At 38.8% G+C, this 17,231-nt stretch overlaps 1 protein-coding gene across 1 annotated transcript in view; it reads right to left on the bottom strand.

Annotated features, from left to right (window-relative positions):
* Window positions 1–14,943, bottom strand: part of ADGB (androglobin) — a 113,816-nt gene extending 98,873 nt beyond the window's left edge. The window contains exons 1-2 of the mRNA XM_035321928.1: window positions 14,730–14,943; window positions 885–890 (exon numbers count right to left, since the gene is read on the bottom strand). Coding sequence (XP_035177819.1) covers window positions 885–890; window positions 14,730–14,915 — 192 coding nt within the window. The 5' untranslated portion in view covers window positions 14,916–14,943. The remainder of the gene's footprint in view (window positions 1–884; window positions 891–14,729) is intronic.
* Window positions 14,944–17,231: the final 2,288 nt, after the last annotated feature.

Raw genomic sequence — 17,231 nt, 5'->3', positions numbered from 1 at the left:
TTCCCTTCCCGTCCCTTCCCTTCCCTTCCCTTCGAGAAACAGAATTCTTACAAAAGTGTCCAGGAGATATGGTAGAAAACAGTGCTTTGGGCTACATCTGGAGGTCTATTTTTGCATGCTGGTTCCAAAATATATTTAAATACATTTTAAAAATAAAAGCCTAATATCTTTAGAATCTGGCACCTTGAGGAGATTTTAAAGGGAGATCTTTTATGATATTTTGATATAACAGAAAAGAAAATATTGGTATTTAGTTTAAAAAATAGCATGGCTACTCTGGCTTCTCAAAGTACTTATATCATCCTGCATCACTGGCTGAAAATAATTTCACAAAATGTGAAAGTAACTGGTGCTCTGTTTTTTGTTGTTGTTGTTGTTGTTTGATTGATTGATTGTTTTGTAATCCAGTAATGCACCATTCTTCCTATTTCATACATTCCTCGAATATTTTCCATTTCTACATTGGTGCATCAAATTAGAAAAAAATACTCTCTTAACCAACCTCCCCCTGAAAAAGTTATGTCACATACAATCTTGCTTGGCGTTAGATAAAAATGCATCAGCTCTCACTGTTTCCGTGACTGTACTTTGGAAGTTCAGAAACAAACAAACAAACAAAACCAGAGATTCTACCCTATCAATGACTTCTTCAGGGTTTTTGGTTAGTTATTTACATATGGATATATTGAGGTTTTTTTTGTTCTTTCAGAGATTGTTTTCATTTCTTAAGAGAAAATTAGAAAAGGTGACACTTTTTGCATCTAAAGCTTGTTTAGGTTTTATTTGCTCTAAGGTTTCATTGGTTTATACCTATTAAACCTTCTTCCTAGATTTCCTAGGTCTGTTAAGATCTGCTTTGTATTGTCATCCTAAGAAAGAAATACAGATGTTTTGATGGACATAGTACATAGTATTGGGTTCTCTAGCTGGGGATTGAGATGCAAAACTGAACCTAAGTTTTGATTGGCTTAATTACTACCCAGCAGCCATGCTACAGTTATTGTCTATGCATCTGCTAACTTCAGTTGAGCATTGATCTGTGTGTGTGCTTAAAGCATGTTTTGGATAACTAAAAGACTGAGCATTGGCATCTGAACAGCAGCTGTTAAACAAACCAGCCATTGTATTTGTAGTATGATACATTTAAGTGATACGGTATGATCTGATATTTGTATCCTAGTTTTTCCGTAGACACAATGATTGTGACATCCATCTTCATTTGGTTCACACTATTAAAAATTTTTTTATCTATCTCCACAGTGGGATATTTGTTGCTAACTGTCCACAGGCCAACACTTCATCGCATCTTAGTGCTCCATGTGGTTGTTTTAGATGGTTACCAACATTACTGACAGCATGTGATAAAGATTAAAAAATAAACCACAAATTTAACCAAAACAATATCCCAATAGAAGACCAAATCAATTTGATTCTCATCATTTTCATCTTGTCTCCTGGAGACTGTTGCTAGTTTAGAGTTAAAGCTGCAAATCTTTTAACTTTCATTACCACTGTCTACTATTTTCATGAAATGTCTAGAACCATCATACTGTATAGCATGGTTTTATTCAGACCCCAGGAAATATGCTATTAACCATATACCTGTTATCACCTTGACCTCAGTTCTTGGGATGGCCAATAATTCATAGAAATGATTCAGTAACAGGACATGATATTTAGATAAATTATACCTGGTAGGTCAGTGAATGAGGCTCAGTGCTGAAACTTTTACGCTTTTATCTCTTATCACTCTTCTGGATGCTCTGAACTCCTTAATATGTACAGAAATTAAGAGCAACGTGAAGAAATAGACGGAGATGAGGAATCTCACATCTCATATTCCCAGTTAGGAACTAATGTTGAGACACAAATAGATGAGAATTTTGGACTTTTTCCAGGAAAAGGTAAAGAAAAATGAGTCCCATCCCTTGGATTGCTTGAGCAGCTGGAAAGAACAATTTCTGGCCTCAGTAAAAATAATTTAATTAGGAATAAGGGCAGAGAACAGATTGTTCAAATTGTCCTCCAAAAGTGCCCTTGGAGGAAAGCTACTGAACTTTTTTTCCCAATCTCTTAAAAACCCAAAGGAAAAAGAATAAATAAATAAATAAATAAATAAAACTTTGAAAATTTTATTTATGGTAGTAGGTTGTTTTAAACTCTAATCACTGAAATGGTTTTTCAAAAGTAGCATCCGAACACCTCTGAAACTCACAGTGGAAAATATGGCAACACCCAAGTTCACAGGGATCTGGAAAGCATATGAGAACATTTAACCAACTATCAGTAACTCCATTGCAAAATGATTTTCTCTTTTTCATCATACATACTGCCATTCTTCAGAAGAGGAATGAATAGAATTAATCATGATCAGTTGATCTACTATGCACCAAGAGCAATACAGTTATTGCTATTAATACAGTAAGCAGTAATTCCAAAATAAAACCAAAATATGCATGTGTTATTTATGGTAACTTTATTCTTACATCAGACAGGGGAAGCAAGACTTGAAGGACTTTGTAGAAAAAAAAATTACACTAGTCTAAAAGTTCAGAGCTCCTATGGATGGGGTAGAGAATCAAGGCATGGATACAGTTCAGGTACAAGGAGCAGAATAAATAATTGTAAGGCATCTAAGTAGTAATGACAGTTGCTCGCAAAACCTATGACAACAGGTTTTGTATCACGTCACTTTTGTCTGCTGAGGTAAGCCTTGTCTAGGATTTTTTCCTCAAAAAGCACAGTGCTCTGTGTGAAGCTAGATCAAGCTGTGGAAGATTAAAGTGATACTAAAAAGAAAAGATGAATACCGAGTGATTATATTTTATAGGCATGTCATTTTTAAAGGAGTTTTTAATGTGTGTCACTACTTTGAAGTGTAATATGCTCATCTCTAAATGTAGCCAACATCCTTGTAGTTGTCAGATGAACAAGTAGACTTAAGCAACTTGCCAAGAATGAGACTATTTCAAATACTTCTGCAGATATGCAAAGAGAGTGTTCATGAAGCCTCACATTCAACCTTGTGAGAGAGAAGTCCGGATTTTTTTCTTTTTTTTCATTTGCCTGTTAATGGAGGTGAGATGGTAATTCTCAGTTTGCATTCCAGGCTATAGAGGGGGGAAAAAATGCTACGTGCCAAATCTCTTGTCCCAGTTGTACATGTCTTTCTTTGAGATTTTTTCAAAGAAGCATGGTGGAAAGGTAGAAAGTATTAGCGTAGAAGCATTATGTTTTTTAAAACTTATTTTTGAGTTTGCTGTCCTTATTTTCAGCCTAATTCCATTTGTTGCCCTATAAATATTGCCAAATTTTGGTCTTTAACGTTTTAAAATGTCAGCTGAATTTCTTACAAAGTCTGGATCAGTTCTTATCAACAAAATTTAGACTTTTGGTATTTTGATCAATTTATGTCAACTATACTTTTTTTTTTTTTCCTATATAAAAATTTTAACAGAAAAAAGTCATAAATTGAATATAAGAATCACAATAGCCAGAATACAAGACTTGTGCCATATGCTAGAGAAAACAGATGAAGATACATTCATAAAAATGATGACAAATGCAGTGAGAAGGCAACTGAATATTTCATATAGATCATGATGAAATCTTAGCAAAGCTAAAACTAAGTAAAGTTTTCACATATTTCTGGTGAGGAACTTATGTGCCATTCAACCTCCAAGTTCACAGCTTGTGTTATGTTCATACAGACTGTTATTAATTTTTGACTGTTTTAACCTTTTTTTTTTTTTTTTTCTTTCCAGGAAGAAGAAGAATAATTTTTATTGCATAAACTACCATTAGTAAATAGCTGAAAGAAAGAAGAAAAACCAGGTGAGCTTCAGGACAAAATAGTACGGATACTGCTGCTTTGAATGGCAGAAAATGTAAAGAATCTGAAGCATGTGAGAGCAAGGCTAGAAAAGCTCATCTTGCCATTCTGAGTGGTAAGACCTAGCTGCAGTAAAGAATCTCTGCTCTCGATTCTACAGAGCTGTCAAAAAGCTTTTTATATAGAATGAAAAAAAAAAAAAAAAAAAAAAAAGGCAAAAAACCTATTTAGCATATTTGAAAATGCACTTGATAATGAAAGGTATTAGATGGCCTGGAAGTCATTCATCTGCCAGCCTTTCATATGCTGCCCACACTAGAGGTCAGGTAAACTTTTAAAAACATTTTTCAATAATATATATATTATATATATATATAATATAATGTAATAATATATATATATAAATTTACATTCCAAAAGCAGAACATTGAAGATTAAAATCAAGAGTTGCCTGCCAAAGCAGAAACCTTGTACTATCTAGCTCTTAAATAAGCATTTTTAATGAAGAGAGACAAAAGTATTTTATTGAGGATGACTTTATCATACTCACTTTCAAAGATGGAAATATCTCACTTTCAAAGATGGAAATAAGGCAGAGAAGGACCTGGGAGTGATAGTGGACAGTCGGCTGAATATGAGCCAGCAGTGTGCTCAGGTGGCCAAGAAGGCCAACGGCATCCTGGCTTGTATCAGAAATAGTGTGACCAGCAGGGCTAGGGAGGTGATCGTCCCCCTGTACTCGGCTCTGGTGAGGCCGTACCTCGAGTACTGTGTTCAGTTTTGGGCCCCTCGCTACAAGAAGGACATCGAGGTGCTTGAGCGGGTCCAAAGAAGGGCGACGAAGCTGGTGAGGGGCCTGGAGAACAAGTCCTACGAGGAGCGGCTGAAGGAGCTGGGCTTGTTCAGCCTGGAGAAGAGGAGGCTCAGGGGCGACCTTATCGCTCTCTACAGATATCTTAAAGGAGGCTGTAGAGAGGTGGGGGTTGGCCTGTTCTCCCACGTGCCTGGTGACAGGATGAGGGGGAATGGGCTAAAGTTGCGCCAGGGGAGTTTTAGGTCAGATGTTAGGAAGAGCTTCTTTACTGAAAGGGTTGTGAGGCATTGGAACAGGCTGCCCAGGGAGGTGGTGGAGTCACCATCCCTGGAAGTCTTCAAAAGACGTTTAGATGTAGAGCTTAGGGATATGGTTTAGTGGGGACTGTTAGTGTTAGGTTAGAGGTTGGACTCGATGATCTTGAGGTCTCTTCCAACCTAGAAATTCTGTGATTCTGTGATTCTGTGATTCTGTGATTCTGTGAAATATGATATACCAAGACCAAGTTAGAGTCGTAGAAAGTCCTGGTAAGAAAAGTGCCTGCTTCAGGTGACAATTCCAGTCAAGAGAGTTGATCTCTGACTGATTTTCCCAAATCTGTTGACTCTGGAATGTGCTGCAGATGTGAGTGATGTCAGCTGAACTAAATACCTGGTTTCAAACAGTGGAGGTGACAGGCTAAGTGAAACGAGTACAGACTAACATGGGCACCAAGAGGTCATTGCTGCATCTTGTAGTCTGTCAACATCTACATCCACTTTGCAGATAAAATTTATGTTTGATCAATGCACTGTCCTTCCAACTAGCAACAATTGATTACAGCTTATACAGTTCTGTTAATGATAATGCTTCAGGGTCATTATGATAGATCTATAAGGATCTTTGTTCAAGTACAGTCAAGGAAGGCAAACCAAATATTAGAAGACATTAGGAGTAGGATGCCCAATATGTGAGAACATTATAATGACACTTAGGATATTATGGTTTTTGCATGAAATATTGATTGGTTCCAGGACAACAAAGGAAAAATGTCCCTTAGTCCCTTTCCATCAGAGCTCTGTGTGAAAAAACACTAACAGTTTGGTCACAGAGCATCCACTGGTTCTGGTTGTTCTCTGAGGCAGGAAATTGAGGATCCCTTTTTAAATTGTTCTTTACTGCTCCTGACTCTCAGAAGCAATCTGAAGTCATGTTTCTCCAAATACTTGTACAGCACCCTAGAAATTATGAAACTAGTAACTATTCTGAGTTTGCTTCTCCCAGTGTTTCCTGCTGAAAAGATTAACCTGACCTTACATTCAGCTATAAGAATGCTGGGAAAATTGCTGCACCTCTTTCCAGACTAGTTTGGTACTGAAATGTGGTTGTTTGTTTGTTTGATTGTTTTTCAAATATGACTTGAGCTTTGCTCATTCCTTAGCATTTCTTACTAGTTGGCTTCTGTAAAATACTTTTGTGCCTTCTGTATGGCACGTGGTAATTAACTAAGAACTAAAAATCTCTGCATGACAGAGCACCTCAGTACTTCTGTGGATTTAGGTCAACTCATTTAAAAAGCACTTAGCATGCCCTGACAAGAACACCAGGAAACCCCATTTCTTCAGTGTTATTACACAGAGCTCTCAAAAGAAGCTAAAGACAATTCTGTTTAAGTAGATGAATAATCCATAGCAAACAGAGTATCTAACATGTTATTTTAGGAATGCTTTCCAGTTTCAAAGCACAATTATTATTATTATTTCTTTTGGCAGCACTATTCCTGCTATATAGTTCTCCTTCTGGAAGCTGCTTTTCTTTATTGCACAGTTCATTGTAACAGAAGTCTAGACATATATCTGATTGCATAGTTCAATTAATGGCTCATGGACAATGCTTGCCTGCAAGATCTTCTGACAATGCTTAGAGTTACAGGGAAAGAATAACCTAAAATTAGGACCAACAGGGAGTATAGCATTTATCGTGATATTGCCACAGATACATGATTTAGTCTTTTCATGCCCATAAGTCCATGAAGTTTGAAGGCTACAGATCACAATAAGCTGAGTTCTTAAGGGGTTTATTGTTTTAATTACAATTAGCAAGAAAAAACAATTTGAATACATAATTTTCTAGCTGGAATGAATTGTGGTTATCCACAAATTCAACATACTGGTAGGTTAATATATAATATGGTTATAAACTTACGTTTATCATATTTACTTTGGAAAGAACCCATTCTCTCACCTCAAAGAATGAAACTCAGAAAAGTTAAAGGCAAAAGAGGAAAAAAATAGTATTACCAAATTGACTATAAAGATAAAATTATATGGAGTTTTATTACACAGAGTGCACACTGAAACGTTTCAACCAATGAAGCACAGGTGCTGAAAACAAGCTCTTCATCTTTTTGGCCAGAAAGTGTTTACACAGAAAATTCTAGGTGTGCTTAACTTTGTTTCTGAGACTAACAAAAACACCAGCCTCAGAAATATGAGTCATGTACAAAGTAAATAGACAAGAAAAGACAATAAATTAGAAGTGGATGTTTTATGTTCAGGCAAGACAATGCAAACACTCAAGTAATGACTCTATTTTTTGTTGGATTACAATGTAATATTAGAACAATAAGCGTTTGCAGATGCACACTGATGCAGTAAATAGCTTCTCAAGAAAAATCATAAACCAGGGAATTTCATCCAAATTGAACCTAAATCATTACGTATTTACTCACTAACATTCCCATGTCTGGGGAAAGTAAGCAATTGCATGATGATATCTTTTGCCCACTGTTTCAGATGGTTAAGCTTTAAGCTACAGAGACATTTCTACTCTTTGGTTCTGCAGCTGGAAGCACTGGCATCGCGGGCCATTACAGATTTATGTTGCTTTTGAATTATTTGAGAGAACAGAGAGTGCCTTGTCATAATGGTATCACAAACAGTCAATAAACCCTTTCTAGCCCACTTTTCAATAAATACAGAAGAATTAACCATAAAATGGATATGGCTAATCCAAAAATTGCAAATGTATGGTATCAGTGATAAACTGGACTAGTATCCTCAATGTCTTTTGTCCAAAAATTTAAATCTGCTTCAAGCCTCTAGTGGAACTTAATCAGAACCCACCAAATCATACTTATCTCTGTTTAAAATCTTTACCAGTGACATAGACAGTGGGATTGAGTGCACCCTCAGCAAGTTTGCAGATGACGCCAAGCAGAGTGGTGCAGTCAATACAACAGAAGGAAGGGATGACATTCAAAGGTACCTGGACAAGCTTGAGAAGTGAGCCCACATTAACCTAATGAGGTTGAACACGTTCAGCTGAGAGGTCCTGCACCTGTGTTGGGGCAATCCCAGACATGAGCACAGACTGGGAGAAGAACTCATTGAGAGCAGCACTGCAAAGAAGGACTTCAGGGGTCTAGTGGACAAAAAGCTCAACACAAGCCAGTGGTGTGCTCTTGCAGCCCAGAAGGCCAACTATGTTCTCAGCTGCATCAACAGAGGAGTGACCAGCATGTTGAGGGAGGGGATTGTCCCCCCTACTCTGCCCTTGTGAGGCCCCACCTGGAGTTCTGCATCCAGGGCTGGGGCACCCAGCACAAGAAGGATGTAGAGCTGTTAGAGCAGGCCCAGAGGAAGGCCACAATGATGATCAGAGATAATATTTTCCACAGACATTTTCCATGTAAATTTTTTGCACACATTACAATTTACAGTAACCAGCAGTAGTAATCCAGCACAACACTGAAAGCAGATTCAAGTTCAACCACTGTACAGCTATCCATAAGACATGAGGTTTCCCACTCCTAAACTTCAGTCAATCTAGTGGGGCCCCGAAAACACCAAAAAGTTCATCTATTCAGACTCTATTCTCTAAACTGCTGCTGTAATCTAAACCTTCAGGATATTTACCTGAGAAACACACTAGAAGTAGATAAAACCACAATCATACACTTGCTGACTTGCTGACTCCTTCCCCGATGTCTCTGGGAGTGCAAGTATGAATTAGCAATGGAGTTTTTTTTTTGTTGTTTGTTTTGTTTTTACCATTTTTTTGTGTGTGTGTTCTTACTGTCTCAACCTTTAATCTTAATAGCACACATGAGGTAATCCCAGGCTTTAGTGCAGCATCCCACTGCAAAACAGCAATGCAGCAACCTGCTACTCAGTGCAATCAGGCACACAGCTGAACTTCAATCATTGCTCCCAGCCAGTCCAGGCTCCAGCCTGTCTCTGCAGGTGCTGAAGGATCCATCAGCAGTAAATATTGCTCTTAGCTACTGCTCTCCCTAATAAGATCTCAAACAGCACTCTGACCTTCACCTGTACATTAGGAAGTTGTGCCTATGCTACAATTATCCCTACACCACTTGCCTCTCTTGGCTCTGACCGTTAACTCCTCGCTTTTGTCCCTAATAACCCAAACGCTAATTCAGATTTTTCTTTGTGCTGGCAGATGCTGATGACTTCACTTTAATTTAGGGAACTGGGCTCAATGGCATAGAGTTTCATAAATTCATTTACAAATCAGTTCGATTCATTATCATTATTACTAGCCAGAATCTTCAGTGGTGACAAAAGCATCAATTCTAGCTGTAGCTGTTGAAACCTGAAAAGGATCAGATTCTTAGTAGCCTCTAATGATGCAATTAAGAAAAGCTTTAAGGACAGCTGTTCTTTTGAGCTCTTCAGTCTGTCATCTCTAACAACTGCATAGCTCCTGAAGGGAACAGCCACCTAATTAGAAAGCAGTAATGAAGAGAGACTCAATGGAGCATCCTGCAGATTGACCTATGTGAAGTTTGGCTTAGAGAGTACAAAGGAAATTTCCTGCCATACAGAGACTGTATGCTTTCAAAGTCCTGTTCCAGTACTGCAGTATAATCCACCAACAATCCCCATTGATTTTCCATATTACATATGCACTCTGCTGACTACTGTAAGCTTTTTTTTTTTTTTTTTTTTTTGGGGGGGGGGGGGGGCCCCCCAAGGGTCTGACTAGAAATCTATCAAAATAATTTTAAGGTGATCAAAATATATTGTCCAGATATTTGTACACATTACTCTCAGAGGGCTTCTGCATTAGTTTTACCTATAGTTGTTAAAATTATAGCACTGTAATTCTTTATGGTAAGCCTTGACTGTTCTGAGGATTTGCTTTTAAATTATATTTAAAAACAATTAACCTTCTATCTTTTTTTATACTACTGATAGTTCTATTCAGTATTTCAACCATTGGAGACACATGAAAACAAATACCATTTACTAGTAAGAAGACAGTATTACACAAAAATGTATTTTGTCCCTGCAACTGCAAGCTCTGTTCAGAAAAAAAAAAAAAAAAAAAAAAAAAAAAAAGAGAGAGAGAGAAAGAGAAAACCTACTTAGCGATTGCAAAGAATACTAAACTAATTGGACAATATTTTCTCAGGCAGCTTGCAAACTTCCATTTCTTTTTTTTTTTTTTCTGGTACATGAACAGCAAGATTACTGAAGTTCCCATAGACAGACTTATGCAAAATTTGGATGCTAGGAGGTATACACAAATTTACTGAACGAGCTCAGTAACAGAATGAACATAATAGCTATTTCCTTGTCATCTATTTAAGTAATTGTCATACATACAAAGAACACAGCTTCAATCTAATAGTATGCACATAAGAATATTTACTTCTAACCTCCAAAACCCACTAAAAGACTTGGTAAACTGTCTTTAATAAAATATTCACAATCATTACCATTGGTTTACTATTAGCAGAAAATCATTAAATGAGGAAACAGATTAATCCCTCCAACACAGAACTGGCAATCAAAGTGAAGACTAAGTCATAGGGTTACACAGCAAATTTGTCCTATCACTGTGTTCAGCAATTTTAATTAAAAAATATAAATAGGAGCAGCAGTATTAATATTTTGTTCCAGGGTAGACTCCTGTAGAATCAGCTCGGTACTCTGATGATTTTTCTTGACAATAATGATACAGAATAACTTTGCTATGATGCAGATGTTCCTTACTATACAGAATCTATTTCCAAATAAAGAAATAGCATGGATCTGTAAATCTGTCTGCTATCAATAGTGTTCCTATTATTCTGGTATGCACATCACAAATCCTATGACAAAGGGGAAAGCACTCTAGAAGCAATGCTGAATGCTGAAGAATGAAACATTGCTTCCATTTTGCATAAATCACAGACTGCAGTTCTAAGTTTCAACCATAAGCCTGATCAAAATAAAAAGCTCCCTGTAGACTTTAACAGACTGTAGTTCAGCATTTGAATCTGCCTGGTTGCTCACTCTCTCCATAGAAACTTTGTGGTGTAAAGCAGTGCTTTCCAAAGTAGGGTGTGGAAGAAAAAGGAAGAAAATATTAGAGCTTCAGTATTGCATGCATATAATATACAAATAAATAAATATAAGTATATTGAGGGAGCATGCTCACAATTTTTATTGATAGTAGTGTAAAATCAAAATAGGTTGTAGACCACTGGCTTACAGCACAGCTAAAGAAAAGAAATACATTTCAATGTTTAACCTTTCAAAGGGACTAGGAATGCCAAAATATTTTTTTGATGTTGGGTTTGGGGTGCAAATTCCAAAAAATCTGGGAAATAGGGGTCCTTATTTCATGCTAAAAGCAAGAAGAAAGGCTATTTAAGTTGTCAAAATGTTCTCAAGGGCAAGCTTTTAGCCCCAGTATGTTCAGCTCCCAACTATCAACAGCTTTCACTGATTTCAGCAAAACCAGACTTCCACCCAGAGCTTTGAACAGAGTACTAAGATGTTTTCCCCAGAATGATTATCTTACTGAAAATAAACACTGTTACAGAATATAGCCTGTAAGCAACCCAAAATGCACCTACAATTTACAGAGCATGAAAAACAATACGATTGAAAAGGTAGTAAGTCCTGAATTCAGACTTGGTTTTCCAATGCTTTACAGAGCTGTGCTGTACAGTTTCATGAGAAAATTGTGGGCTACCTTTCTGGTAAAATGTTTAAGACAAAAAGGCTAGGCCAAAGTTTAAAATAACCTGTCACTAGATTTTCTTGATTTAACTCATTATCTATAACTCAACAGACAGTGAAATATTTTTTTTCCCAACAGCCTGAACAGTAGGATTTATCAAGTAGTTTGCTGAACTTGGTATGACATGAATTGTCCTAAACAAACAACTTTTTCTTCCTTCCTTCAGTCCATCCACCCATCCACCCAAAAGGCCTTACTGATATTTCAGGACGACAATAGATAAATAAATAAATAAATAAATAAATAAATAAATGAAAATGACTAGAGACAGGTTAGTCAGAAAACCAGGAACAGAACTGCTATAACTTCTAGCATTTTACTGGTGAGTCTTACCCTAGCTGGAAAGAGCACAAAGGAGAGAAAATAAACACAAAATACATGTTACGGTTTAAATAGAAGTTATTGGTTTGATAAAAACAAAATAATCTGGGTTACAAAGGTTCTGCATTACAATCAAGTGATTTTAACAATATCTTCTGTAGTCTAGTAACCTGTCACTAAACCACCATTAGGACATCTTCAAGCTACTACTGCTTATGTAAAACAGCCCTAGTGAAATGAGTAAATATTCCTATGCTAACACTGAATTAACACTGGCATATACTAGACATTTGTTCCATTACAATTAGATGATAATTGCAGAGTGAGGGATACATCATGTCTCTTGCCTTTTAGGTCCATCAAGAGATTTCAAATATATTGCAAGCATATCTCCTATTCACACTCCAGAGGTGTTCCAGTAAAACTTAATATCATTCAAAACAGTTGTAATTAGATATTCTCTAGTCTCAACTTGACACAGGGAAAACGATTTTCTAATCTTATTTATCCATCATGGTCTCATTTAATAAAGCCTAAAGCAACAGCGTGCTAAAGAAAAAGATTCTGTTCTAGATATTCTGATACAAATCACTCATTTCATATGAATGAATCTCTTAAAAGTTTTCTATGATATGGGAGAGAATGAATGGGAGAGAATGAATGATTTTACTATATAAAAGTACATATTTTTGTCATCTCAAAAAAAAAAAATCTTACACAGTAAAAATGCCTATTATGGGAAAAAATCTTTTGGATGACAGCCCAATCAATTTTACATACAGTGCAAAGTAGGAAAATAGAACTCTACCTGTGCTAGAAAATTCACCTGTCCCTGACAGCTTAGATATTGTCAGAAATTTTTTGATATACTGCTTGAAGTAAATATGAGGGGCAGCATGGCTATGGCTAAGACAAGAAAAAAATAAGTTACTGAGCAAAGGAATGCAGAGAGGAAAAGAGAGGAACTAGAGATGCTGGCTGACCACAGCAACAGGAAAGATATATTGTGAATCAAGATGTGAAATGTGAAACAGAAGTATGAAAATCTGAAACAAAATATTTTGTTGCAAAGGCTGGGTAACTGGATATGAAGTAAGAAGAAAGGAGCATTTTAAGATTGATTTCAAGAGAGGAGTAAGTGGTAGGACCAACACCTTTATTTATGGCAGGAAAATGAAGAAAAGGGCATGAGCACATACTTTGTGCCATTAATGTTTGTTTGTTTTGTCTGAATCCAGACAGTGTCATGTGTGCACATTTACATAGTTCAGGTTGAGAAAGTTGCTCAAAAGATAGAAATATCGAATTCATAGATCAAAATAGCAACAGTGAAAGAACTTTGGTATTTTCTATTTAGTTATTTGTCTTTGCAGGGAGAAATACACATTTTCACAGAGGAAAAATTTGCACTAAATACCCAACAAACAGGGAATAGTTTTAAAATACCTCAAGAGATGCTACTTACACAGAAATATTTAAAAAATAAATAGGGAGAATGTTTATATATATATATATGGATATATATATATATATCCACTTAATTTCCAGAGATTCATTATAACATAAAGCAAACATTCAAGGGATTGGGAAATATGTTCCCTTCCTGTAAATGAAATTGATGTGCTGTAAGGGTCATTAGCCATTTAGCCCTGAAAACTTCAGCTAGCTTAGTTCCTCTAGCTGATGAAAATGGATGGCAGCATGTGATCCCCAAATTATTCTCCTGAATAAAAGCTCTGAGGTTTTTAAAACCCCAAAAAACTTTTCAGTGAAAACTCACTGCTGTATGCTTCTTGCCATAAATCGAATGCTTTGTACCCATAAGTCTAATGCATCTAGAACAAGATGATCTTCAGGGTCCCTTCCAGCCTGAACCGTCCTGCGTCTCCATGATTCATACTCTGAGCTGTGGCCAACATAGTGTCCCTCTCGTGTAGGAACCTAGCCATATCACAACACGACCTATTATCTGCATGTGTGATCTCATTTCTGCCACTCTCATAAGGCTCAAGACACACATTCTGAATCTCTTTGGCGGGATATCACTACCTGACAGGGCCATAACAAGTACCACAGGAGAAATAAAGCACAGCTTCCACATAAAGAGGCAATGGGAACAAGCTGGGACAGAGGAGGGTCTCTCTGAACATGAGGCAGCACTTCTGTGTTGTGTGAGTGGTGGAGCACTGGCACAGGTTGCCCAGAGAAGCTGTGGGGTCTGCCTCCTTGGAGATCTTCAGAAGCCATCTGGACATGGTGTTGGGCAGCCTGCTCTGGGTGGCCCTGCTTGAGCAGGGGGTTGGAGCAGGTGACCTCCAGAGATCCCTGCCAACTTCAGCCACTCTGCAGTTGCACAACTCAGTGCGAAAGCTGAGCCTCCAAGGAATGAAAACAAACTAAACCAAAAAATGGCAAAAAACCCACCCTCCCCCACCACCACCTTTCTCTTTGCCCCTACTTTCAACCAAGCATCCCCTTGAGCAAGGAAACTTCCATCGCCCCACCAGTTTGTGTGCCCCCTCCACGGCACAGTCCCGTCCCCTCTGAGCAGCGGGGGCGGCCCGGGGGGCGCCTGGGGCCCCTTGGGGAACGCATGGGGTCTCTCGGGAAGCGCACGGGGCGGCTCGGGGCGCGCCCCCTCCCGTCCCCGCGGGGCAGAACGCCCCCGGCCCGTTACCGCCCGCCCGTCCCCAGTGTCGCTGGGGTCCCCGCTCCCCGTCCAGCCCCACCCGGCTCCCCCCACCCTTACTCTTTGGGGCCCAGGAGCCCGGAGCTGCTGCGGCTCCCGACCTCCTTCTTCTTGCCGCTCTTGGAGCTCATCGCGGCGGCTGCCGCCGCGTCCACCGCGTTGCCGGGCGACCTGGACCCGCGGAGGTAGCGGGTCCAGCGCCGCCCCGCGGCCCAGGGCCCCTGCGGCCAGCCGCCCCCCGGCATGGCGACCCCTCGGCGGCACGGCGGCGACCACCCCGGCGGAACCCCAGCGGCCGCTACCAGCGGCGGGGCGCGCGGCGGAGAAACGGGGGGGACACGAGAGGGGGCACGAGGGAGGAAGGGGGGGTGGGGGACGCAGAGCAGAGGAAGCCCGCTGGGAATAGCGGCCGTGCGGCGACCCAAAAGGTGGCAAAAAGGAAAAGGCTGAACTTTGGCGGTGGTGGAATGGTCTTTTCTGAAGCTGAGAGGTAGCTTCCAGGATCATTCAGAAGACAATAATTTGGAAAAAATAATAATAATAAAATAAAGATGGGAAACAAAGTGGTGCACTTTGTCATAAATGCTCTAATCACACGAATAAGCTTATGGAGACCACACAGAGAGTGAAAGCAAAAAGTGCCCGTTTGAAATGGTAGGGGAAAAAAAAAAAAAAAAAAAAAAAAAAAAAAAGGGAATAGGAAGGAAAAGAAGCGAAAGGAAAAAAAAAAAAAACGAAAAAAAAAAAAAAAAAAGACAATGGGAAAAGAAAAAAAAATGGAAAGGGAATGGGAAAGGAAACTAGTCCCAGGGCTTGGAGGGCATTTAGAGCTGCAGTGGGCAAGTATTTATCTTTGTCATATCAAAACGACTGAACTAATTGGTACCTGATATGAAGCCTACAATTACTGAAGTGAACAGAGTTTCGCCAAGGTCAGGTAAACCTAACCTTTGTCAGCTGCTTTTGGATTCAGCAAATAGTTGACTTCAACTAACCTAAGAGGACTTTTTCAGATACAGTCCAGGCATTACACTATCCCTATTTTCTAAATAACTCCACCTTTTTGCTATTTTCCAATCTGTAGTACATGATGAAAAATGTATTTGTCAAGTCACAGAGGACATGAGTAGGTTAAAAGATATAAGGAAAAATATGCAGATGTTGCTACATCTAGAGGCTTGCTTTAGACAAGTAGCAGGTCTTGATTTATATCAAGATGACAGAAGGCCAAATATATACTTTTATGTTTCAAAGTGGAAAGTGCTCCAGCATCTTTGTATTTCCTTCAGCATTATGTCCAGAAGCATCCATTTTAAATAAGGTACCACAGGACACTTCTCACTTGAGAACCAAACAAACATTTCCTGTTTATTTATTTTCAGACTGAGCTGCTGGCCTCCAGACAATTATGCCATCAAATATTGATCAGGACATGCAGATGAATGATAGCAAACACAGAGGTGAGTTTGGACAGCTGGGTACTGCTTCAGTACCAGCGCAGGGCTCCACACCTTGAAGAGTTCTCCTGCATGCTTGCAGGTTGAGGCTGGAAATCACAGGACAGAGTCTGTGACCCAGAGCACACGTAAAGCCCCCCAGCTCCTCTGTGGCTTCAGTCTTTCCTTTCCCATACTCACTGGGCAGAGAAGCTAAGAGGTATTCCCTCTTAGTAGGAAAAATTTCATTCCTGATCCCACTGCAGGTGACCAGTGAGGTTTGCAGCATTCCAGCAAATATAAGTTCTTGTAATACAATTCTGTGAAAGACATCAGGAAAAAAAAAAAAAAAAAGAAATTTGAGTGCATGCCTATAAATATTTTGGGTGTGAAGGAGGAGGAAGGACAGAAATCAGAAGAGAATGTGAGATCCTCCAGAACCCTTCATTCTTTGCTGTGTTAAATCATACTTGCTACCCATGAAGTTCAAAATGCACCTTTTATCATGAAATTCTACACGTGTTCGGAAAAAAAAGGGGGGGGGGGGGGGGGGAGAGATTCAAAGCATGTATCTGTGTGATTTGAGAGGAAAAAAAAGGTTATCAGCTTTTACATCCATCAAGATACATCCTTTTATTTATCCGGTGACTTAATTTAGAATTCCATACCCTAATAGCAATGACAAGGGTAGTCTGTTTGGAAAGACAAGTTAATCTGAATTTTAAAAAAGCTTGTTTCCCAGCTGGCAAAGAATCTGTACGGTCAAATCAGCTGTTTCATTGGTCTAATGTCTCAGGCCATGAAGTGTATCTGACAGACTCTCCCCAAAGGGAAAATATGTTAGGGTAGAGGCAGATGGAAAGTATGAAATAAAAATACAAGACAATAAAAGGAGAAGTACAGTGCTGCTGTATGTCAGGAATCCATTGGGGTTGAACAGATCCTACACATACCAATTAGCAATGGATGGATGGCATTCTGGTCACCACTCTTCTAAGACACAATTTTAAACACTGTTATTTGGTGGTGTGCGTTTTGTTCCTTAAACCATTACACAAGTAACTGCTGTTGTCATTTGGAGAAAAACAGCTTTTTAGTCCTAAATATTTTGCACTTATTGTAGCT

Source organism: Oxyura jamaicensis, chromosome 3 (genome assembly GCF_011077185.1).
Source record: "Oxyura jamaicensis isolate SHBP4307 breed ruddy duck chromosome 3, BPBGC_Ojam_1.0, whole genome shotgun sequence".
In the NCBI taxonomy this organism is placed as follows: Eukaryota; Metazoa; Chordata; class Aves; order Anseriformes; family Anatidae; genus Oxyura; species Oxyura jamaicensis.
Note: the sequence above shows the minus strand (reverse complement) of the source record. Positions and strands in the feature narration are given on the sequence as shown.